The sequence below is a fragment of the Rhopilema esculentum genome, chromosome 2 (assembly GCF_057945365.1).
Source record: "Rhopilema esculentum isolate cy_ngs chromosome 2, ASM5794536v1, whole genome shotgun sequence".
In the NCBI taxonomy this organism is placed as follows: Eukaryota; Metazoa; Cnidaria; class Scyphozoa; order Rhizostomeae; family Rhizostomatidae; genus Rhopilema; species Rhopilema esculentum.
Window position 1 is genome coordinate 4,006,967 of NC_142816.1, and position 25,716 is coordinate 4,032,682.

The window sequence follows — 25,716 nt, forward strand, 5'->3', positions numbered from 1 at the left end:
CTTCTAAAATAAATTCTTAATGACGTAAAGAAGTATATTGTCTTTTTATTTCTTGATCTATTTTAATCAAAAGGTATCGAGACAAAGATGGTCTCTAATCATATTACAAATTTGGAGTGTAATAGAATTTACTGTGAACTCTAACGCGTTAAATTATTGCTATCAGCGATATATACAAAAGTTTATCTAAAAAAACCAGTGAGAGTAGATTATAGGACAAAACGATATCAACTGTTATGAGTTTGCATTAGGCAATATTTAACATTGTGATTCTTATTATCTAACATTTTGAAAAATGTTGCTATCCAGTTAAGGCAGTCCTTATTATTTTGACTTAAAGGCTCTTGCGCAACCGGCATGCTTTGCGATTATAATTCAAAAAACCGACCTAAGGCCGATTTCCACTAGGCGAATTCTTTCGCGCGAATCGAAAAATATTCGTAGCGATAGAGTAGGCCACGATCTATTTTCTGCGATTCGAATTTTTTTGCTGCAAAATCTGAGAACATTACACCACGCATGCTCATATTGGCAAAAATTCGATTCGCGCGAAAGAATTCGCCTAGTGGAAACCGGCCTTAAGGATACAACATACAGTCAAATTCTCAAGACAACTGCCGCTAAGCATGATGGTTGTGCAAGAGCCTTTAATAACCAAACAAATTCATTCATATTTTGAATTTTTTAGCAATATTTTTTTCAATATTTTTTTGGAAAGAGGACACATCGTTACGAACTGTGCCTCGACATTCCGAAGCTGCTTTACTTTGGGCAAGCAATACACTCTTTTTGTTATAAGAGCCAGTAAATTGTAGTTTAGACTGACTGTTCTTAATTTTCTCGAAAATCTGAGGCTAGATCGTTCTTAATTTGTTCTTAAATCAATAGGGTTCAAGCAGTGCGATTGCTAGCTTCTTCGCTCTAGGGAGGTTTCCAGGTATTCTTTGCCAACAAAGTGAGTGAGACAACATTCGTTTGCCAACAAGTCTGAATATTCACCAAAAAAACACTAACAATAATCGTTTTTGAGATAGAATGTTCTTCAAAATTGCATTTTACACTAGCTCAGCCTGTTTTCTGAATGTTTGAAATTTCGGTTATTTATTAACGTAATGTTGTTTTTATTAATCCTCGTAAATGTGCATTGCTAAGGAAACAGTGAAGATGGCCTTGAAAAACGCAAACGTGCTGTGTGAAACTCTCAGATTGTAAGACGTCAAAACCAGGGGTGTATTGCTGGGGGCTCAGGGAGGCTAAAAACCCCTCGTTTTTAATACAGAAAAGTAGAAAAATTCTACTTTTGCTGTTGTTATTTTGCAGCATATTGTACAAGAGTCTCTCTTGTTTGTTTGGTAACATCACCCCCTAACTAACCCGCAGCCCATATTGTGGGTCGAAGTAGGCCAATCAGAAGTAGTGAAACAGAATCCTAATTTTAATGCAGCAGAATCCAAATTTTAGTAAAGAAAAAACCAATTTTCCAAAATTTAGCAGGTCTTCAGCATTTTCATTGTGCGAACATCAGTTACCTCCTGCAGAGTAGAACAATGCATCTACCACAATTATTCCCAAATGGGCATCAAATTAGCAAGTAAATGGGATATTGACAGGACTGCACCTTCTGCTCTCCGACATATAACTTGTGTCACGGAGAAGGAGGAGGAGGAGGAGGAGTGACACAGCTTTCACAACGGATAAATTGTTACGTCATTAACTGAATTTAGCTAGGCCGATTGCAGATAATTAGGAACTGCATAATGCATAAGATTTTGCCTGCCTACTTTGTTACAACTTCAATCCTAGCAAGGAAATGCCTTCAGAAAGGTCCCATATATATGATGGCATAACTCATTTAGGCCACTTCTTTACCCCTAGTTATATAAGTAAGAAATAATTCATTTCTTATACCGTTCTATGAAAGGCAGAGTTTTACTTTAAACAAGGACAGGGCAGTTCTGCTGTTGGTTAACTTCACAAACGAAAATTACAATCAGAACTTTTGAACAAATAATCTTAAAGTAATACAACCGCAAGAATCATGAATAAATAAATCTCATTATGTTTTACACCCTAAAAGTATTTTAAGGGAATAATACATAATGAGAAAGCTTCAAACGTGCTCTCAAGGCCAAAACCTAGCAGAGAGATCTTTCTCATGGCGAAAATTTTGACAAAGTGATTTTCTTTGACTTCAAATGGATCTTAAAAAAGATAGGTCCTCTGGATTATAACTGGAAAATTTGGAATTCTATTAGCCCAACCCAAGTGTCACTAAAATGTGCGGGTATAGCTCAAAATCAATTTCTTGCTTAACCGTGAAAAAATGCATTTGCTAAAAAATTATTGCATTACAATATTTAGGAGAAAGAGAAACATTTTAAGACATATAAAAGTTTTTGTCCGCAAAGTATAAAATGCCAGAATAATGACCGAAAATTCCATACTAGAAAAGAGATACACACAGTTGTGGATCGAAATACGCCAATCAGAATTGCGAGAACGCGACTGTTGGGGTTGCCCAATCAGACTTTTACCAAGCTTGTTATCCAGGGGTGTTGCATTGTTAATATCCAATAAATGTTACGTATTCTGCGGCTTTGATTCCGCTGCAGAAATTTGTCTCTGTCTTTACATCACCAAAATCAAACAATCCCCGGAGTCAGCATTGTATGTCCTCCGCGATGCACACCAAATGCTCGATAGAGCCACCCAGTCAGCACTAAACCAATGATCTAGCAATGCAAAGCAGAAATCTCGATTATACCTATCACATCCACTCAACATGAAGACCCCGTTACCAAGTAAAGACGAAGATACAGCTTTTTGTTTAGGGGGGGGGGGGGGCAGCCCTGATAAAAAAGTGTAACAACAGCCATATTTTACAAAATAAAAGTAATTTACTTGTGCTACTTAAGTTTTATTTTGGGGGGGGGCAAGGCCCAGCCCCCGGTATCTCAGTCCTTGTTACCACGCATACGGATATTTCCGTCCACACACTACACTCTTGTTTATAAGAACGATTTTAAAAGAACACGAGCCTCAAAATTGGTCAAAAGCTATGAACAAATTAAGAAGAAGCTGAAGGCTGAGCTTTGAACAATATTTCATCAAAGAAACGAGGAGATTTTTGTGATCTAGTGATGTTTTTCGGTGAAATTTTCAAATTTGTCGCCAAATAACGGACGCCTCACTCACTTTGTTGGCAAACGAGGCCTAAAACCTCCATAAAGCGCAAAACCATAACGATTTAAGAAAAAATTAAGAACAATCCAGCCTCGGACTTTTTCAAAAAATTAAGAACAGCCAACCTGAACTTTAATTCACTGATTCTTTAAAAATGAGTGTATCATATCAGCAGCTTTTCGAATTCGCTCTCCAGAAATTTTTGAATACGCTACAAATCCGATAAAGGTTTAGACACTGTTGGGGAATAGCCTGTGCTTTAGACTCCTAACTTTCAAGTTAGGGGTCTGGGACACAGGTTATAGGGGAATTCAAAAATTCCGTTAGCATGTGGGTGACGCTAAAAATGTCTATATTATTTTAAACGAATTTGAAGAGAAGTAGTAAACATGTAAACGTAAACCTTGAAGTTTACAAATATATTTAATGTCTGCAATATTTGGTAGGAACGAGCCGATTTTCCAATAATTTAGCCTTCTTTTTGTTGCGTGTAACCTGTATGAATTATCAAAAGCTATTAAGTAGCCCCCCCCCCCCCACCTTTTCTAAATATTCTCATAAAGTTTTACAAAACAGACAAACTACAAGACGATGCCACAGGGAGCACGGAAAGACATAGCAACCCTGTGACCATTACATTAAACATGTTTACTTGAAATCCGAGTTACATAAGATTTTGCAAATTAAATGTTACAGATATTTAATAATAAAAACACTTACAATTTGCAAGTTAAAACAAAACAAAATACATTGACGAAAACAGAAGAAGAATAATGAAAGACAAATTACCCAGGAGTGAAGATTTCTAAAACTACTTAATTAAATTTTTCAGAGGTCTTAATATATTTTAAGGTTGCCTTGAGAATTTTTGTATTTGAATTCAAACATAATTTTTCATGACCATAAAGAATTATTTGCAGTAAAGCTTCATTTGAAAGGTTTGTTAATCCACGGGGTTGCAATATAGCCCTCACATTGTCGAGAAGACCCCCTTTTTCGAATGAGCGCTAACCCCTCCCCTGTTCCCCTTATACAATCGAATATTTGATTAACGGTCCAGTGATAAAACCGTGCTTTACCTGAGATCCACCAAGGCCGATCGCTGCCCCACCCAATCCGTTGATGCCAACATTGCCGTTGATTATGTCATTAAATGCCTGAATGCAGCCCTAAAAAGCAAATTACCAGTGAACGATGAATGAACAACCAGCAAAATTGACATAGGTCTCGAATTATCGCTTTTAAAGTGAGAGCGGCATAATATTAGTGAATAATTATGTCCGGGTCAATCGAAGAGAACAGCTTTGTCGGATTTTGAAGAACTTTTATTTTCATAATCAAGTATGGAGAGTGTGAGGATGGTTCAGTAGTTTGGGCAGTTGGTCCGGATCTTGGCTATGACGCTAAGAGAGATGAGAGTCAGAGAAAGGCGTCAGCTCTCTTGAATTTTAGGCGTAGTAATCAGGGCCGTCGTAGCCGGGGGCTGTGGGGGGGGGGGGGGCTGGAACCCCTAATAATTGTCAAACTGTAGTATATTTCCTTAACAGCAGTGTACTGAGTGAGAAGAAAAACAATTGGCAGCCCCCAAATAAGAATTCCATTCCGACGGCACTGGTAATTAGTATTCATGAATTCATGAGGTTAGGTCACAAGGACAATGGTCGATAACAATAGTCTCTTGGTGTCCTAATAACAACTTTCTGATTCTACGAACAAATGCAAAAAATACGAAAAAAATATAAAGATTTAGGACAAGAGTTAGAAATTGTGTATGATGTCAAACCCAACCCAAAGCCTACCAATTAAGAATTTATCAACGATCTAAATTACTTTAGAAATTTGGAGACGACTTACCTACAAAATTTATATATAAATTGCCTTGATAAAACTTTATGTAAATTCATTTTTTATCTTAGCCTAAGTTATATATTGGTTTTCATGATATATTTCTGCCCAGTTGAGCCAAAAGTTGTTTCTTACTTACAAATGTTTGAGAACAAGAGACAAAAAAGACAAGAGACAAAAATGTGAGGGCACTTTCATACTGAATTTTCTAAAACTCTGCCCGAGTACCGTCGACGAACTTTTTTCCGATCAGTTGATTTTATGACATTTTAACTGTAAAGAGCTACAGCCCCTTCCACAGCCCCGCCTATAACCTCTCCCACAATCTCTCAAACAGCCCATCCAACAGCCTCTTACACAGCCCCTCACATATGCAGGGGATTTTAAACGGTTTTTATGCGAGCCACCATCCCTTTGCCACTAAAGGATGTGTATTATCAGAAATCAACCATATTTTGCCTACATATAGCTATGCAAATGATGTGCTAATATGGCATTGGAAAAGCAGACATCTTAAGACATACTTTGAGTGGGTCTATTTTCATTCTTGGAAAAAGCAATACTTTGTATGGGCAAGCGGCCTTGATTAAAAATTTATTTGTCAATCTTCAAATGTGAGAACGCTAAATGAATTTACTTTTCTCATAAAGTTTGAATATTCCAAGAATCTCTTTCATGAGAAAGTGTTGTGAAGGTTTGGGCCTTGATTAATAATATGAAACAGTTTTCTCGATTTTATAATGTAAATTCCTGACCAATAGCCCAAACTGCCTTGATATTCATAAAAATGTTCTCCGAATCTGAGCCCAGACATTTTCATAATTTGCTTAAATTGAATAAAATGAATTATCTGTTAGCTTGTAACAAAACCACTTTAATTCTATCTCTACATTAATGGCAGAATGTATGTGCGAGCATGGGGGACCAATCTACTCCAGGGCCTAAGTTAGTTGCCTTAAAACTTAACTAGCACATCTATTAGGATTACAAAATTACGAGTATGACCCAATGATCTATAAAAAAGACTAGACAGACTTTCTATTTTGATAGTAATCCTAAATTTACGATTTTTTATTCTTGTATGTTTCTACAGTGGATATCGGAAAAATTGTTCAAAATTTTTCTAACAAGTTTGGAAAACATGCACCTGCTGCTCTTCAAATTTGTTTCATCTGTTTTGAAATTCAGAAATATTTTTGTTTTAATTTTTACTCTGCATTTGTGTTATGAGTGTACCTTACTAAGAATGTTGACTGAAGCAGCACGCGTGATGACCTAAATTTGTGGAGAATGTTAGCAAAATATGATATTTTCTTTAAAAAACCTCTGTATGATCAATCAATAAAATTCAAAATTGAATAAAAAAATTCCTTAATAAATGCAATTGAAAATGCATTTGTGCGCAAAAACTTCCTTAATTAATGTAATTGAAAATGAATTTGTGCGCAAAAACTGAAAAACAAATTCTTTGAAAAATTCCTTAATAAATCTTAACTTATTTTTATTTCTTAATTATGTCGCACCCATAATTTTGCGTACTAAAGTTCTCTGAGATGAATATTCAAACCATGTGAATTTCTAACCTTCTCGAAGTTAACACTGTCAGCCTTGCCACAGTTTGAAGCTTTTTGGTTCTTGCAACATGACTTTGGTGTTATTATCTTTTTGTCGGCCCTGTTTCTATACCAACTTGAATCCTTCCAATTTGTTGTCGAGTTAAACCCACAACACTTCATCTAGAGATCAAAGAAAGAACCGTTAATGAACTAATGCTAGTACAGTAGTGGGCAATGGGACAATGGGCCAATACCCATAGATAAGAAACGTAGTGACAATTTTGGCACACTGTGAAGGAGGTTTTATAAGCTTCACTCCAACTACCATAAATCCTCGAATTAACCCCCTGGGGGCTTATTTTTTTTTGATATTTTCGAATGGGGCTTATTCGAGGGGTGGCTTATACGAGGGGGGGGGGCTTATAGAATCATTATTGACATTAAGAAGACATTATTAAAATACCTCATTTATTTTAGTAGAAATTTCTTTATGAGCATTTAATTAATTACACCAAAAGTATGAATTTGTTGTGGTAATTCAATAAAACGCCATAGGCAACCTCATATGGCAAAAACCATCCAATGGAAGGGTCCAATTTGAGAATTTACAGTAGCAGTGGGGACTTAATCAAGGGGGGGGCTTATTGGCCATTTGTTGTTCTAGGGTGGAGGCTTATTCGGGGGGGGGGGGCAATTCGAGGATTTACGGTATTCGGTTTCGGAAAACGGAGAAGCTGAATGCTTAATTTCTCGGGTTTCAACTTTTCGGATTGAGGTCTCACTTTCTGGATCTTGATTAGTGGGCTCTTACACGTTTATGAATATCTTTAGGAATTTTTTGCCTGCAAAGACTAAAATAGATGTAAAAAACGTTTGTTACGTCATCCTTGTTCCCAGTTCTTGGCTTCATTTCTCGGTAGTCCTCATAAAAAGATGCATATAAAGTCTCGACAAAGCCATCTTATAAAAACATCTATGGTTTTCTAAATTCCCTTACAAGCTTGATAACCATAAAAAACATCTCAAACATGAATTCAAGCATCCAAACACGAAATTATCATCTAAAGGAATATATCTCTAAACCAACTTGATCTATGAATAAAGAATAATCTTATTGAAATATTCTTGTCAATATTATTGTAAAAATATTATTTTTTGACAAGGTACAATGCATTACTTTATCATGATAAGGAGAGATAATGGAGAATTTCAGTTACACCAAATGCATTCTCTCTATTTGCCAAAGATGGCATGAGGTGAAATTCATGTACTAGCAGATTATCCTTTACTGTCTCAAGGAAGAACGACAAGTAATTGTCCTAAATAAACATGAAAGATATTAGGACGCCAGAGCACATTCTAGGGGCTCTAGACAGGTGGGGAGGGCTCCTATCGTCTTTTGCCATCATCATCTTTGATGCCACAACCTTGATATCATACTTCAGAGAAAAAGTTGGGGGCTACAGCCCACCCAGCCCCCTCCCCCCGGCTCCGACGTGCCTGGATTTGTAAAAAAAGTTGAAGGCAGCGTGCTTTATACAATAAGTTGTTTTTTGATATGATTGGTTCAGACGAAGCTCTCCGCTCGTTAATTGGCTCGTTTAGACCAAACTTGACCTCCTAGAAACAAGCTATTTGTATGTACAGGGCACTTCTTGTGTTAAGTCGTTTGGAATTTGCGATGTTGTCATTCTCCAAAATTTCATGAAAATTTTGTTGTTGAAGACAAGCAAGAGATACAAAAATACAAAACAGAACTTAAGATGTTATCAGCAACTTTTCGTAACAGTCTATACAAAAGTTTCCTGTGAGAAAAATGTCACTTTTCTTTAATATCTTGTGACAAATGGTCATACAGTCATGGGGAAAATATCGCCCTGCTTATGGACATATTTTGATTAACCAATAACCAGAGACGTCAGAAACGCATGCAGGAAGGGGCAAAGGTAAGAGAGGATACTATGTCTCTTTTTTAAATGTCTTAAAACTTTTTATATAACAAAGGGGCATTATTCAAAAACTTGGGAGGACACGTGCCCTTGGTACACCCCCCCTCCAGTCCCGACGTCTCTGCCTTTAACACATTACCTCTTGTTGCAATTTGTCCATGGTCTTGGTGAAGGTCTTTGATAACGAATCTTCCCCGCCATACATGTGTGTCACAGCCTTGTGGATATTTTCTTTGACAGTGCCGTAGAGCTAAGATTCACAAAGTACATCACTGTATCAAACAATGGGCGACTGAAGAAGTAAAAGCTCGATTTTATCTTACATAAAGGAAAAAATAACCTATCTTTTGATGACGTAGGGGACAGTAATTTTAGAGACTGACTACGAAGACACTCGATGTAAGGGAGGGTGAGTTGCATGGTGGATTAATCGTTTAAGGGCAGTCTCTCGTTCTCAGCGATTTTCTACTATGAACAAGAGGTTACAATGGCTAGATTTTCAAAGACATCAATCAATAATGAATTTTACTCCAAAAGAAATGAAATTGAGAAAAAAGGGGGTAGACTAAGTCAAATAAAACAAAATCACCAGTTCGTTCCCAAACACCACGTTGCGTTACCACAAAAAGTTTTTTTCGATCATGAGATCTTGAAAAAGATCTGGGAACAAATTGCTTTGCCTAAGGGCTATGGTTTGAAAATTTACTTCCTAAACACTCTTTTGTCTAATTTTTTCGAGAAAAATTTTCCTTAGGTGATAATTAGAATAAATTAAGAAAAAACGTTGATGCTAGACATGCAAAGCATGCCTTTAGAATTAGAAGATAACCTCTAAAGCGGTCCCCACGACAATTTTTCCAAGGGCCTCGTCCCAAACCTTTACATTCATATCCAACCACTTAATTTACCTCGGCCACGTTCCTGGTGGGCACAAAGGTCACAGCCAACAAATGAATCGATGAAGATGTTCAGTCTTATGCAGCTTTTAATGTTGCCTCTACACTCTATACCAAATCTTAGGAACGTTTGTCTAACTATATCAATTCATACTTGAATCAAAAGTGCTTTTGGCATAAATGTCCCTCAGCAAATCTTAATATAAATGAGAAAATAAGACTGCCTCAAGGATAAATTCAAGGGCTATTGGTTGGTTTTTATCTTTTTCATCTACGATCTTCTAATACTTAACAAAGTAGCCTCAGTAACTAAGCAAGGAATGTTGCGATCAACTGATCGATGAGGTCATCAAAGGGTTTAGCTTCACTTCACTTCACATGCTGCCCCATAGTGCTTTGTGCCTAAAACTGGAAGAGCTTAAATGCCGTAGAGAGGTTCATTACTGGATCTAAAGGGACAGAAAGGAGGCTACTGGATTATTTCAAAATAACATGCGAAAACTTAATAAAATCAATAAAGGTAATCTTAAAACTTCAACCTTAATCAAACCCTTTGAAATGCGTGAAAATATGATGATACTGTTAAACTGAAAGGTTGAGAAATGACACTTTGGCAGGAGTGGTGTGTAGAAGAATTCAGCCCGTTTGTTAAAATTCAGAATTTTGGTAGGGCTCAGCCACCCTTAACAAGCCAGTATAGTCTGCACGCAGGCTAGTATATGTTTGTTTGGGCGAATTCCTTATTTGGCATTATGAACTAATCTTTCATTATGCTAGTGACGTTTCGTGAGTGAGCAACTTCCCTGCCGTGTCAGCGAATAGGTTGAATGACTTCATATACAGAGAAAAGAATCTTTGACACAAATGCAAGTACATTGGGTTGGTTATGGGTGTGGTCGTGGATGTAGTATCTGGAAGTTGCCTATAAAACGGCCCTCCTCCAAACGTTTTTGGACGGTACCTTGAGGGGACGTGTGTCTAAATAAACCCCACCCCATTTTCATTGGCAGTTTAAATTATGTTGTTTTATTCAATGGTGTACCCAGGGCTGCACCAGTGGAGGTTCTGGGGCGCAGGCTCCAGAAAATTTTTTGGACCACGTCCTTCAAACACTCGCAAATGCGGGAAAACGCCCCTTTGGACAATTTACCCCCATTATTTGATTCATGTTAGCTACGGTAAATAGCAAAGTATTTTACAATTTTTATTGACAATAGCATATAGTATTCTACCCCCCCCCTCCCGCCCCCAGTGAGCTTTACATCGTTTTTGGACAAATCCCGAGAGCCATATTTTAGAAAAGTGGGGGGGGGGGTCCGGACCCCCATTCCCCCTTTGAGTACGCCACTGGTTTTATTTATTCAACTTTTTTTCAAGACCAACGATAATTAAAGACACACCTCGTTCTTTTTCAGAAAGGCCAGTAAGCCACCAGCAACTTCAAGTCCAAAAAGTAGAAACAAACCAAGGAAAAACTAAAATTAAAAACAAAAATTAATCAGTTTGAAGGGAAAACAGTACTGTTCAAAATTGCTGGGAATACCAATATGCTTTCTACAGGGCCGTCGATAACTATACACCAATTCGACTTACGACCTCGTTTTGGAAATTTCTCCAAACTTAATTATACGACTTTTTTAAGCGCATATTTGGTTTTATCGCCATAATTTTAGGCGGGATACCATTTTTCATATTGTTTCAGCTTGTATTTTAGATTTTACGGAGAAATGAAGTTTGAAAACTTGTAAGGGATTTGACTGCAAAAATCGTTCCGGGGGAAACTTTACCCCCCTAGTCGCCAATCACGGTCAAATCCCTTATAAAGTTTTTATCTTTGTGTCGTCATAAAATCAATATCGTGAGCAATATGATAATGAAAACTTACAATTAGACTAAAATCATTGCTCTCAATCTGAATCTGAAGTCAAAAATTTTATACAAAAGAATTTTGAAGAATTTTTCAAAACGAGGCCGTAAGTCAAATTGGTGTATTGTGTTAATGTGGGGGTGATCGAATCCAGTTTATCAAAAGAGTGGGCGAGCCATCCTTTCTTTGCCGACAAGACTGAAATCTGCCGATGAAGCAAACCTGCATGGCAAAACCCCTGATCTTTTTTCTACGCCTTTCAAACTCTTTAAACAAACAAAAGCCCACAGCTCTTTTTTATGGGGAATGCCCCCTCTCCCTCCTTACATCCACTGATGCTTGGTTGGGAAGGGTACCATTGATCTACGAAAAAGTCTGGATCGAGCCTCTATTGTGACAAGCTCAGTGACAAGAATGTCTCAATCCGAGAAGCGGGCCTCAGAACAGCCCGTGTGAGGAGACGGCCATCACTGTCACTCCTAGTAATCCTTTCAGCTGCTCTTCTTCAGAACTCACACACACAGCATTGCAGCTCTCGCATATCCATATCATTGAAGTGTTGGTTTCGAGGAATGGCTTTTCGCTATGGTTTGGGGCCCTCTTCCTTTTGAAATTGAGTGGGCTTCAAACTTTGGTGTTTCAAGACAATAGGAAGCACGCACGATACAGTCTTTTTTACAGATCGGCGTTTGGCACAGAACTTCGAGGTTTCAATTTTTTAGATGTTTGATAGAATGCGTAATAGAATACATACCACTGCCATTAAGCGTCGGCTTTCCTTATGAGCTCCATAACATCCAGCTAAACCTATAAGCATTATAGCGCAGCCGGAACCAATCAAAACATTGGCTGCCGATGAGAGACCCTCGCTTCCAACAATGGAATCATAGTCTCTTGCCTCGATGCGGAACCAAACTCCGAAACCAAGAACTCCAAGGCCCGAAATCTGCAATTTGAAATGTTGATAAGGAAATCTTTTTAGCTAGAAAAACATGCTGTTCCATGCAATTTTTTCCGAGAAATGATATGGTTGGAATACGTTGCTAATTACGATATCAACGAGGAAGTCAGATACGGAGCACCTGCACAATGTAAATAGCAACGGAGCGTAATCCGTTTACAGAAATTCTCGGAAAAACTTGCATATACTCATGCTGTTGATCTAAAGGGCAAATTGCTAAGACTAGGTCTAAGCCACCTCATTGGTCTAAACAGTAAAACTGGGAGAGCTATCCAAAAATTCAACTCGAAAATTTCCCTGGCTTTCAGTTCAGCCTCAGCTTAGTCTGAATTTCTTCTTAACTTTTGACCAATTTTGAGGCTCGTTTTCTTATAAAATTGTTCATAAAGAAGGGTGTAGATGCTTCGGAGAAAGGCTCCTCTCGTCTCCTTTCCTTTCCTCCAGAGCACCTGTGTACGCGGAGCACCTGTGTCTGGAACATAATGGTTGAGAACTGCCTCCCAAGTGCAACCTCAACAAAAATTCTGACAATCGCATGCCTTTCTCCTTCTAGCCTGCTGTTTGACAACTTTAAAGTAATCAATGATTTTTTAAAACTAAAAAGTACTTTAAAAGAATATAACTTACCAAAAGTATGAAACTGAAGATGAAAATTGCATACTTCATACATAAAATACCACAAGTTAGGCCCATTCTGTATGAGGCGTCAGACGCAAATCAAGCTACGGAGAGTTTTCACTCCAAATCACCTACAAGTCTTCTCTTTTAAAACAGATTGGCTAAATGATTTAAGGTGGAGCCAGAAGAAACGGCAATTCTAAGAAACTCACACGCTGTATTAAAACTCCGCTTCTTCTTTCATTTACGTCAGAATATTCTAATTAATGTTTGATTCCGTGATAGAATGCCATTAATAAATGATGCGTGACAAAATGCCATTGTGCAGCGTGGTATGGCACTGATTCTGTGAAGAAAAGGTAAATTGAAAACCGGAAATTCGTCACTCGCGGAGCTCGCACACGGCTTACTTGGCAAAAGTATTTTGGGATGGGGGCTCATTCGAAGGTAGGGGGCTTATTTAGCAGCAGCCAGAAATACTACCCGGGTTAAAGCTTCTTGTTCCATTTGAGCCTTGTCAGTGTGCTTAAAAATTCAGATGTATACCTGCTCAGCCTATTGGGGCTTATTCGAGGATGGGGACTAAGTTCACAAAAATAACTTTAGGGAGAGGGCTTATTCGAAGGGGGGCTATTTGAGGATGGGGGCTTATTCGAGGACTTCAGTGACTATCTGTGATATACTCAGTTTGTCAGTTTTTCAATTACCGTAAAAACTCTATTGAGGGTGCTTGCTTATTTTTTCAGTCCTTGGGGGGGGGGGGCTTAAAAGAGAGGAGTCTTATTATAGAGTGGGGCTTATTAATTACTCAAAATAAAACATAGTATAACAATGCCATGATGCTCTGGGATTTCTTCGGAAGAATCAACAATAGTATCCTTTTGGATTCTAGGGGGCACAAGGAAATCTTGACATGGGCCGTATTTAATGCACATGATCTTATCATCATCACTCTTGTCAAAAGACGCACTAAATGCGCATGCTTTCTTTGTTTGAAATTAGGGGCTACAAGAAGGGGGCTTCATAGAGAGGGGCTTATTTTAAATTTTGAATTGGTAAAGGGGCTTGATAGAGATGGGGGCTTATTAAAGATGAGGGGCTTAATACGGTAGGCAACACAATCAAAACCCTTTTTAACGGGGAAGTCACCTCTCCAACTCCGGAAACAGTTCTTTGTTTACTGTAAATCCTCAATTAATCCCCCACCTCTCGAAAGCACCCCATCCAAAAATTAATTTTTGTATTTAAGCCTTTGGGAGCTTATTCGAGGGTTTAGGGTAAGTTTATACATTCTTGTAGTCAGTTTATAAACACCAAATGCTACTTTTTACAAAGAGATTCTTTCTTCTAAAGCTCCTTTTTCGAAACAAATGTCAATTAAACAGGGAAAAGATGTCTAGAATAGGAGTGTGTGCATGGAAGATGATCGTTTTTATACAGAAAGTAACTCTCAAAAGTATAATATGTTCAGTACTCAAATTATTCAGACGTAAGAATTATTTCTTGACGTAAGATTTTAGAAATGTTATTAAAATGTTTTTATAGCCACTTAGATGTTATGATTGCTTTCACTAGGTGCATCTTTACATATTTCAGGCTATTCTCAGAAAATTTGCTAGTAACTGGTTAAAAAGCTGTTCTAACGAGTACAACTCAAAAACCTCATGTAGTTTTGTCTACTTGTGATTTTCGGAGATAGTTCTATAACATTTGACTTTTTATCAAGATTGCAAAAATTTTGCTCCCTCCCTCCCTCCATCCCTCCCTCCTTAAACTCGTCTACAATAATCCAAAGATTTGAGAGAAACGATTTAAACAAAGAATGTTTTCGAGTACTCTAAGTAAACTGCAATATGATAATCTTTAGAATGAAAAGTTGTAATCAAATGATATACAGGAATCAAAGTAAACAACAAGTCGATAAAAAACATAAGAAGGCCAAAACATTGTGCAAATTAACTGTATCAAATTCAAATACGGAAGTTTTCGTTTCTAACAGCCATGAAAATCGACAAAACAGCTGACTCATATCAAGACAACTTCTGTAATGGAATTGAAGACGAAAACCGGCGTGGAGTATGTTGTTTTAACTAGACAAAACAGCGAAGTTTAACATCATCTTCTACCTGGATTATGGGAAGGAAAGTCTAATTGGTGGACTGGGATCGTGGTTATGGTGCACCGAAATTCTTAGTATTGTGACAATAAGAAAGCAACAGGTAAAATGAAAGGGCTTGATATTGTAGAAAATGTCGTTTATGGCAAAGAAACGTGCTAGAAAATCACTTTGATTGCTAATAAAGTGGTTGTAAAACCAGGCTATGATCCAACAAACGAAACTAATTATATGATAACTGTCCGTATTAAGTTATATCATTATTACGATAAACATTATTTATTGCACCTAACTTATGTATCAGGTTTTCATTATAGCTATGAGAAGTCTGTGCAATATCAACTAAAGATCTAATAAAAATAAAAATCATAGTTAAATAACAATAATACGAAAAGGTGTTATTAAAATGTACAAATTACACGAAATTTTTAAAAGTAGTTACATCCCAGTCTTAAAAGGGGTTCCAGTTTTCTCAGAAAAACTGAAGGAATCTAGGCCCAGAGGTCCTATAGTGCAATAACCTCTTTGGGCCTCCAAAATCTCTTTGCATCAACCATGCTCCGTCATAAAATTGCAGCGGTTTCTGCCTTAACCACTTTGACACGAAATCAACTATACTTATAAGCAAACACTTATTATATATATGATTATAAGCAGAAACTGAACTGTAATCCCTGAGCAACCCCATGCCCATCGGACGGTGCATGCACAACAATTTGCATCGTAAACTTTATCAGAATTTCTTAGTGTCCTTTTGAAACAAGAGGGATTTAAAATAGCTAAATAATCAATTCTCTCTACTCTACCTCTACTATACCACAAAGTCAGTGAATTACATAAAAGATTCGGGTGGTCATTTAAACAGACTTTATAAAGCTTACTTCTGTAGCTGTTGCAGAGAGAAAAGCTCCATAAACCGATTTAAAGTACAATAAAATACCAGATATGGATAGCAGTTACGTCATTTGCCTCACTGGTTGTCAATACTGAAGAACAGACACAGAGCGAAGATCATTCCAAGAATCTGCAAGAAAGTGATGTCAGTTCTAAGAATTCTTCCCTGATTTGTTGCTTGGGGATTAAAAATCGCAAGAAACGAACTACAGAATGCAATAGTGAAGTGCTCCTATGAATAAGTTATTTATCAATGCGTGTGAATATACAACAGTTAAGAAATTTTCACAAGGGTGACGAACTTCCCACGTGGATGAGCCTATGAGGGCGACCGCCTGTCTAACAATATTTGTGAAAGCAAGTCCTCCAGTGCTTGACGAGGGTACTAGAGTATCATACCTAAACTTTGGTTTACTAAATGTGCATTTGAACTAGAATTTGTAAACAAACTCTTGTAATGATACATAGCGTGCAAATTGAAGCAATAATGCTTTTGCGAGGGCGGTCAATAGCCCGTGCCAATAATTCAGCGAGGGCGATCGCCCTAGGCCTGAAATCAAATATAAAAACTGCCATATAAAATAATCTGTAAAAAGGCAAGAAGAAGGCCAAAGAATTGAGCAGTGGAATTTGAGAAAAATTTCAAAATATCAGCTAGCCAGAAAAAGTATTTTCGACGAATAAAAAGCTTTTGAAAAAACCGTTAATACCTGAATTGCTCCAACTCCAATGGCAATGCCCCCAATTATCAGCATATGATCCTTTGCATATTTTTTTATTTCAACAACGCAGCCCTGAGAATAGAGTTGATTTTTCATTACTTTGTAAAGTGACAAATAACTCTTTTAAAACTCAGAGACAGGCATTTAACGGTGTAGTCAAGTTAAAGAGGGCGGGGAGAGGGGGGGGGGGGGGGGGGGTTGTGCTTGCCAATTCACTTTTGATACTTTTCATGATTGGTAAAAGTGGGAAAAACGGCACCTTTGTACCCCTTGTGCTTGCCTCTTTTCAAATGCATTTCTTTTGGAAAATAATTATACATCTTTCCTTCAAAAGTTTGATTAATTTGCTTAAAAAAATTGTTAACCTCAACACAAGTACCTTTTGAACTCATAATTTTCGCAATCAAACCTTCATATAATTGAATAGCTGACAGCTAAAAATATAATTTGTTCCCTCTAAGAAATATACCAATGAAAATATTTGTGACAAAAATAAAGTTTCAATACCTAACTGTATACTTTAGAAATACTATTAATTCTAGGAACAAACAAAGAGAAATACAATGTAAACAGTAAGGGCGTTACCCTACCAATGATTGAGGCCTATACAATATCTAGAAACCAAAATTTTAGATTGGTCTGGGACCGTACAGAGAAGCAAGAGGAATTAAGAAATGTTTGGGCTGGATCCCTCATGAAAAATTTTTAGATTACAATATGGAATATTGCTACTGACAGACACAATTTTGATTTGTTTAATTGCTGTCATCTTTTTGCTCAATATAAATGAACATAAATAACTAAAGACAATAACTATGAACTACTCAACTAATGTCACAAGGACAATACCAAGGGGAACAGAAGACCACCCCAAAGCCAAAACATAGAAAAATATGTAAACAATTTATATTTGAAATGAGGTACAACAAAATGACATGCATTTAAATAAAATATTACAAAGAAGAAAATTGACAACTTGAGAGCAATTGTAACAGAAATAAAGCTGCCAAAATTGCTCATTGAAAATAATCAATCATTTCAACATATCTCAATGTTAGCTTGAAATCAGATTTGTTTTGATCTTCTATTGATTTCTCACCACCATATAAAGAGCTATGCAAGAGGTTACTGTTAGAAATAATTGTTATATGGTTAGTTTGCTGGATATGATTGTCTTTCTATTGTCCTACCATCAACAAATTCTTCGCATACTAGCAGTAATATGGATACATTGCTTAGTCAACACCACTGGATAAAAGGCTAGATAAACTATTGTATTTTAATACCATACCTTATCATATGCATTTGATAATACAATGGATGATACACATGCACTTGAACCAACTTTGCAGCAAGACTTTGGGACTTTTATCACACCTATCAGTCCTTCTCTAGCCTCCCATTTAGATCCTCTATAGTCACTAGGCCCATTAGCACCACAGCATTTAAACTAGAAAAGAAATTAACATTTGATTAAACTAAAGTTAATCACACAATAGATATTATCTAGTACGCGAAAAGGCTCACCTTCTTGATTCCCCTTGGATTTGTTTGGCAAAAAAACATTGCAGCAAAATTTGATAAACCAATACAGTGCATCCTTGTTTACACAAAATTCAGTTAAAAAAACACTGTTGTTGATGTAATGATTTATATCCAAACATATCTCCACTGACAGAACATAATTCTAATCTCACATCTCCTATTAAACCCACATCCGAAAATAAATTTAAAAAGCTACAAAAAGCATCCAAACAAGTTCATTTTCTTGATATCTCTATCAGTGAATCCAGGCCTGGCAATTTGAGGAGAGCCACAGCTCTTGCTCCCCTCCAGGCTCTCCTGAAATGCCGGAGGGGAGCTACAGATTGCTTTTCTTAATTTGCCCTAAAAGGCAAATTGCTCTCCTTGGAAATCAATTTTCCTTTGTTTCTATTCTTATAAACCTTCAAATAGCTCACCTGGAAATTACTAGCAGAGCTTTTTACTGCTCCCCTGTTAAAAGTCTTGTGTCCAGGCCCAGGGACTCTGGAAAGACTGAAGGGCAAAGGGGCAGGCTTCAGTAAAAACTTCCAGCTTCTACTGATTTTTTGTAACTGCCATTTTATCTATGTTCTGTAGGCATCTTGCAAACGGGATTACTGCTGTCATAAGAAATTTTTGTAGAAGTTTGGAGAAGTTTTGTTATGACAAAGGCACTACAGCCAGGATTTCATATGAATCTCTTTAATAATTACAAAAGGCCCAGAACAAGACCACTTTTATCAAAAGGGCACTTTGGTCCCCCTTGCCCTTCATTTCAAAGGGCAAGAGAGGTTGATGCCCCCTGCAACCCTCCTCTCCGGTTTCCCTGGCCAGGTCTTTGAATCTATCTTGCAATCAATGAGTGTGTGTCAGATATTAGCAGAGCATACACAAAACGATTCTTTTATTCACATGTTTTTTCTACCAGAGAATGCAACATGAGAACTAAAAAGATATTTTTTGCTCTTTTCCAATGTCTTGTGTGTGATACTACCTAAGTGAAATATAATCATTGATTACTTTTAGTACTTGAAAAAGCCCCCAGAGGGTGTGGGCAACCTTCCCACAAATACTTTGAGGGTGTGGGCAACCATTATTGAATATAAGTGCCCTGCAAGATTTACAAGACAACAAGAATTGACATACCTTCTCCTGGGTTTTATCTACAGCATGATCCAAGTCAATATCCCCTATACCATATTTGTTTTTGATAATGTCCAATGTTTGTGTTTCAACTTCTGTTTCAATCTAAAAAAACCTTTGATTGTTACAAAAAAGCTCACCTTTCACAATTTCAACATATATTTGAATAATTATATGTTGCATACATTAAAAGTCAAAAGATATGTACTGAAAGGTTTTACACTCTAATGAAAATCAATTTTGTTAAAGGCATTGAGTCATGATAAAATGGATTGGGTATACCCTAAGTGCCAAAATCTGCCGAGTCATGATTTTCATGACTTCAATGCTATTGGTTGGCTTGGAACTGGTCACATGAACTCACCTCGTACTGATTGACAAAACAATTTTCATCAATAGCAAGTTGTCAACAACGGATGCTAATATCACATGAAACAGCAGTGATCACGCCGAAACCAAATGACCCCCTATAGAGAAGGCCTATTTACCATGACTCAATGCCTTTAATATTGGATAGGAAAATACGTACAAAATTGGTACATTTTTAAGAGATAAAATTTTCAAAAGGAGAAAAAAGTTTTTTGTATGACAAGAGAGAACTAAATGACATCACAAAATGAAAAACTCCTAAAATTGTATCTTCATGGTAAATTGAACTTGATTATTTGAACCGTAGACACTTTGCTACCCTTTGTAGTCAGTCTATGGCATTATAGCTTGACAGTATGTTGGTAATTAGCCTACCAACCACTGTATTTGGGTGTAGTAAGAGAGTGCTCATATTCTAAGAGTCTTCATATTCTGTATAACCTATGCAAAAATGCTTATTGTTCAATTCAATTTTGTCCAAATAAAAATAAAACATGAATTATATATGACCCAGGATCAGCATAATTTAATCAAGCCCGGGTTGTCCAATATGAAGTCTGAGAAAGATAAAAATGTAAAACATATTCAGCGTAGATAGCTTATAATATACAAAATATGGATAAAAATAAAAAACAAACAACATATCTTTACCTTATCCCTGAATAAGAATCCTAGGATACCACAAGCAATTTCTGCACAGAAGATGATCAAAAGCATGAAGAAGAACTGAAATTGAAATAATGGAATATAAATTAGATTTGTATATACTTCATATATTCAACAATTTTGTACTTGATTATCTCAATGTTTTGATTCATAGAAAGCTCTTTTCATTCATTTAAGATATAAAGACAATCTATGGCTACCAGGTTTCTAAAGGGAACCAACAACAGAAAAAGCAATAAGCACAAAGTAAATGATTAGATAGAACAATAGTTTTTAGCATTTATGAAGTGCTGACAGGTATGACTGCTTCTTTTGCCATTAAAAGCATTCTATAGATACTAAAGGGGCTCAAGTCAGCTTTTTATCAAAAATTGACCAATTGGATTTCACTCAAATGTTTAGATCTTGATAGATCTTGCCCCCCTCCCCTCCTCGAATGCTGGAGGAGAGCTACAGATTGCTCTCCTAACTTGCTCTAAAAAGCAAATTGCTCTCCTTGAAATCAATTTTCCTTTGTTCAATTTCTTATTCATCTAGAATTGCTCACCTGCAGATTACTAGATGAGCTTTTTACTGCTCCCCTGCTAAAAGTCTTATGGCCAGGCCTGTTCATTGATTGGCTTATATTGACAGACAGATGGCTCAAGCCATTTTTCAACTGGTGATTGCTTCTAAACACTTATCAAATGAAAAAAGACCCAAAGAAAGTTTTTTCCAAACACACTGGTCCTGAAGTTCAAAAGGATAGCATTTACATTTAACTAAAAAACCCAAAATTTATAAGTAGAAACTGGAAGGTGTGATTGACTTACACTTCCAAGGAGACATTTGCTTTCCTTTATTGCCCCAGCACAGCCACAGAATCCAGTTATTGCAACAATGGCACCAGCTCCCATGAGAATAGCCGAAGGTACTTTGAAGGAGTATTTTCCCATGAACTCATTCAGTGTTCCAGGGTCCACATACATCCATACACCAACACCAAGCACACCCATTCCAGCCAGCTAAAACAAAAACACATTTAAAATAACATTCCTATACATTCCTAAACATTGTAACAATAATAAGGTCTTTCAGATCCAAAATGAATGTTCAACCATGGTTATTTAACAATGCTAATAATACAAGCAAATCAACAAACATAGGATTTTGCTGCCTGATTGAGCAATTGTTTCTGGACAGATGGCTGAGGTCACTTCAATTGCCTTAAAGTGGAAACCCCTGTGATATTCTACTACTGGTAGACTATACAGCTAATCTAGAACCACTGATGAGGAATAGCTTTGAAAAAGGATAGACCAAGCAACCTTAATGTTATGACCACTATAATCATTAGGTGGTCATATAAACAACAGAGGAAGCAATTAAAACTATGATCTCATAATAGTAAACACCTGTATGAGAGAAGGGATGATTCATCATAGATTAATGGGCTTTGAATGATTCACCTATTTGTAATTGTGGGAAGAGATCTCTCTTGTAGGTACTTAATCACATCAGTGCTTACTGCACATTAAACAGCATAACAGAATTCCCCTAAATAATTCAAAATTATGCTCATAGATCTGGAAGTATATTTCAAACAAGAAATTAATTATTCATGTCTGCCATTCCATAAGATTGGTAATATGTCAAAACTATCAGAGCAAAGTAGCAAGATAATTGGCAGTTGAGAAGTTGAGATTTACAATTTGCAGACAGGCAGAGAAAGTAACTGCCTGAAACAAGGTCTGTGGGAGTCCCTATGTCCCCAAAAATGAAGACATAGAACACTAATTTTTCAATATAGACATAAAATACAGCTTCTGGAAACTGTTCAGGCCCTTGGCTGCATAATTTTAAATGATGGCAGAATTGATTGCTTATCCAAAGAATTGGATAAAACTAAATGTTTATTTTGATGGCTTTTCAGTTGTGCTCTATTGGAGCAAAATCCATTGATCCATTTTCAAGCAATGCAAACAAAAAACCAAAATCAGAACACTTTTATCTACTTTTCTACGAAAACATAGTTGGTTAATATTGATCCAGCCTGTCATTTCTTTTGTGCTTATCCAGAAACTGAGAATATGTTTTTCTAAATGGTTAAACAAACTGTAATAACGTTAAATAAACCAAACAATAGTATTTTTCTCCATCTTGGGGACTTGTAAGGGTTTGGTTCAGCAATATAATAAGGGTTTCAGATTGCCCCAAAACGATAGCTGATATTTTGGTCAATTGTTCTCCACAAAGATTTAACCACATTCAGAAATCGAACTTGTAATATATCTAGATTTCTGGGATAGTGATCCCAAACTTTAAAAACACATTTGATGCCTTGTATATCATTTAAATATCTATGACATTTTCACTTCAAAGTAGGGCAATCGATCAGCTTGAAAACCAATTATAAAAACAGTCTGTAAACAACAAACTTCACAATTAACAATTCTGACTCAATGTTCAAATACAGAAAGGCCATCATAAATGAGTTTCAAACACTTCTTGAATGACCTTAGTTGGTATCAGAGTCGGGAAGCAAATAAACCACCCTAAAATATAATTAGCCGTCTAAGCATCATGAGACTTGAATATCAAATAAGTTTTAGTACGCATTTCCATACCAATCATCCAATTGGATTTAAACCAATTTCCACAAAAAATTATCCAAAATAACATTTTCTTTTGGTCCAATGATAAGTTACCGTACTCTCTATTTAAGCAGTTCAAAATAGAGGAACAATTAACCTAATGGTTACTTTTCATATTAAATTTACTGGTTACATTTTGGTTTCTCTAGAGAGATTTGCAAGGTAGTGAATTCATACAGCAAAAAAATTTAATTTTCGCAAGGAATGAATTGTTATTTGTTTAAATTGCATTGAATGCATAATCAGAAAAACCGACAAAGATTTTGAATATTTCAAATTTATCAGAAGTGCTAATTCAAAGGCGAGATCTAAAAAACGATGGGAGACATTTTACATCGTTCAAATGTTTCACCCGATCAAACAGGAAGTAAAAAGCCGATTCTTTGAAGTGTTGAGGTTTTGAGGCAGAGATTTTTAACGTAAACAATCAATGTATTTCTAAAAATGTAAGTTGTTCTGTGGATGTTTTGATTCGAAAACAATAGAAACTTCACCCCATACCAGCGGCGTTTAATTGAAGACAAGTATGGGCGAGGTTAATTCAATAGCTTGATAAATTACAACATGACGAGGGTCAAAGTCGAGCATAAATTCGGTTCGTACAGCTTTGCTGGCTGCAACACAAAGTTGATATCTTGAAGACATATATTTTGGAACAATACCGCTATAGCATCCTTACAGTAATATAAAATAAATTTACAACACTCCATTAATTAATCAAACACACCTTGCGCATGTTTGTTTACGAAACACTATCAACAGAAGCCGATCATACGTACAAAATGTCAAAATAGTTAAGAAAAAGGGGTAGATTTCAACAAAAACTGCTTTAATGCTGCAGAACTACCCCAGGAGCTCAAGTTACATACCTAATCAATGAACTCTAGGCCTTTGAACAAAACAATGTCGCAACATCACACTAATACTGCAAAACTTTAAAAAATATAATACTCACCCAGAAAACAACGTTAAATGAGAACAACAAATACTTGATACATCTTATTGCACCCATGTTTACAAAAATCAAAACCGATTAATGCGTTCTCAAAGTCCAAACTCTTGCTTTCGGTAGGATTCCACTCAAATGCTTCCTCAAGAGGTGATTTACTCTAAGGCCAGCGAAGCAATCGAAATAAACCAATCAGCGACTGCAAACGACGTCAAGCAGCTCCGTCCATTGTGCAGTATACTTCTAGCCAATCAGAGGATAGAGACCCAATTTCAATTGTTAATAGAAAATTTACGAGGATTCCATGGCAACGACTGATGTAAGCAAAATAAAAAGATGATGCCATTTCTTAAAATAATAGAAAGTCATCAATTTGTGACTCATATACTTGCAGCAAACAATCTGGATTAAGAGAGATGATAAATGTGAAATAGCTGTATCGAGAGGAAAGCTATTTTATGGGTTAAAGCGGGGGTATAGGGGCCAATTCACGAGAATATTTTTTGCAGGTCACACTTTCTGTAGCTATTAGAGGGCTTTATTTTATCACAATATTATTAACCAAGCAAATCTCACAAAATCAACAGGATTTGTATAAAGTGCACACTTTGCTCTTTAAGTCACGTTTGGCTTCATAATCAGATCTACAGCCACAGTCATTTTTTTGGCAAGGAGGGGGGGGGGGGTCAAGCAAAAATCTAGAAAAATTATTTACCTTCAATGAACAATCTCTTTTTTCCAACTGTTTTCAAATAATCGTGTTTCTATAAAATATTCTATCCTTCCTTCGGTATTGTGTAATTTATCTAAACCAGAGAATTGGCTAAAAATTGAAGTTGCAAAAGGATACGAAAAATTTTACAACAATTTATAAAATAAAAAGATGAGAACAATCTATTAAAATAAGCAATAATACCACTTGCACTTGTACAAGGAGAAGCAGGTGTCGACATTTGCAAAGTATACAGAGGATTTTGGGAAGCTACAAAATGTTAACAAGACCCACAATTGGACTGTGGATCTTAGTGGGACGATGGTGTTGAGTATATTCCAACAACATGAGAACAGAAATCATCTGAAAACATTCAAAAGTAATTGCATTATAAATTGCCCACAGCGAATGTTACTAATTTTAAAGGTTAAAAATGGGGGCTGTGAATTATTGTACGGCAATTATTTGCTGTTTTACTCCCAAGGCGCCCTCAGTTCCCACAATTCCACATTCCTTAGACCAATGAACCTGGTATATAAGTGCAATGTAGCAGTGCAAATTTCCCTGCAAAAGCGTGCAGCTAGTTTTGGCAGTTACACAGGTAGCAGTAGCTTTTTACCAATGGGCTAGCCACCCTTCATAATTATATTATTTTTCAAAGTTATGTTCCAAAGTGTGTTGAATTTACTTGCCTATTTTAGGTTACTTTGCTTCCTCCTTCAAAAAAGGCTCAAATATCTTAAATGGAAACCACACAATCCTTTTGTGTAAAAATAACAATAACATTTAGAACTTTCTCAAAATATCTATTATCGACGATGTTCTTTCTGCATTGTCATTGGAATTCAATGTATAAAATAGATAAAGGCAACTGCAAAGAAATGCAAAGAAAAGATAAAGGCAACTGCAAAGAAATGATATCGAACAATTTTTGGCATTTCCGTATTTATGAGTTCTTATTATGAATGTAGTTTCAAGGGGGCCTATTATAGGAGGACCAAAAGCCGCAGAACCGTGCAAAAATCAACCAAATGCCGCAATCCGCAATGAAATTAAGCGCGAAGACGCGACCGCGATAGCAAAAGAGGCCCTATAAGAGGTTATTGAAATATG

At 36.5% G+C, this 25,716-nt stretch overlaps 2 protein-coding genes across 3 annotated transcripts; both read right to left on the bottom strand.

The window, feature by feature from the left end:
• Positions 1–1,953: 1,953 nt before the first annotated feature.
• Positions 1,954–14,579, bottom strand: LOC135695631 (CD151 antigen). 2 transcript variants are annotated; one of them, XM_065214767.2, is made up of 7 exons: positions 12,885–14,579; positions 12,051–12,242; positions 10,830–10,904; positions 8,673–8,783; positions 6,612–6,764; positions 4,263–4,352; positions 1,954–2,732 (listed from the first exon to the last, which is right to left on the bottom strand). In XM_065214767.2, exons 1-7 carry the CDS (start codon positions 12,948–12,950, stop codon positions 2,643–2,645), a joined length of 777 nt encoding a protein of 258 aa, XP_065070839.2. In that variant the 5' UTR covers positions 12,951–14,579; the 3' UTR covers positions 1,954–2,642. The 2 variants fall into 2 exon arrangements, with proteins under 2 accessions (XP_065070839.2, XP_065070840.2); XM_065214768.2 differs by having other exon boundaries at positions 13,088–14,573.
• A 121-nt stretch (positions 14,580–14,700) lies between these two features.
• On the bottom strand, positions 14,701–24,060 carry LOC135695633 (CD151 antigen). Its single transcript, XM_065214770.2, has 7 exons — positions 23,898–24,060; positions 21,122–21,313; positions 20,295–20,369; positions 19,278–19,379; positions 17,899–18,057; positions 16,596–16,679; positions 14,701–16,015 (listed from the first exon to the last, which is right to left on the bottom strand). The coding sequence occupies exons 1-7, from the start codon at positions 23,952–23,954 to the stop codon at positions 15,962–15,964; spliced, it is 723 nt and encodes a 240-aa protein (XP_065070842.2). The 5' UTR covers positions 23,955–24,060; the 3' UTR covers positions 14,701–15,961.
• Between the last annotated feature and the right edge of the window lie 1,656 nt (positions 24,061–25,716).

Excerpts from the sequence above, each read along its gene's own strand:
- LOC135695631 (XM_065214767.2), bottom strand. The coding sequence starts at position 12,950 with ATGGGCCTAACTTGTGGTATTTTATGTATGAAGTATGCAATTTTCATC. Across the intron at positions 6,765-8,672 it reads TGGACAAATTGCAACAAGAG|ATGAAGTGTTGTGGGTTTAA; the intron begins GTAATGTGTTAA and ends TTTGATCTCTAG. Across the intron at positions 4,353-6,611 it reads ACAGTGTTAACTTCGAGAAG|GGCTGCATTCAGGCATTTAA; the intron begins GTTAGAAATTCA and ends TTTGCTTTTTAG.
- LOC135695633 (XM_065214770.2), bottom strand. The coding sequence starts at position 23,954 with ATGGGTGCAATAAGATGTATCAAGTATTTGTTGTTCTCATTTAACGTT. Across the intron at positions 19,380-20,294 it reads GATTCTTATTCAGGGATAAG|ATTGAAACAGAAGTTGAAAC; the intron begins GTAAAGATATGT and ends AGGTTTTTTTAG. Across the intron at positions 16,016-16,595 it reads TTGGAGTTGGAGCAATTCAG|ATTCTTGGAATGATCTTCGC; the intron begins GTATTAACGGTT and ends ACTTTCTTGCAG.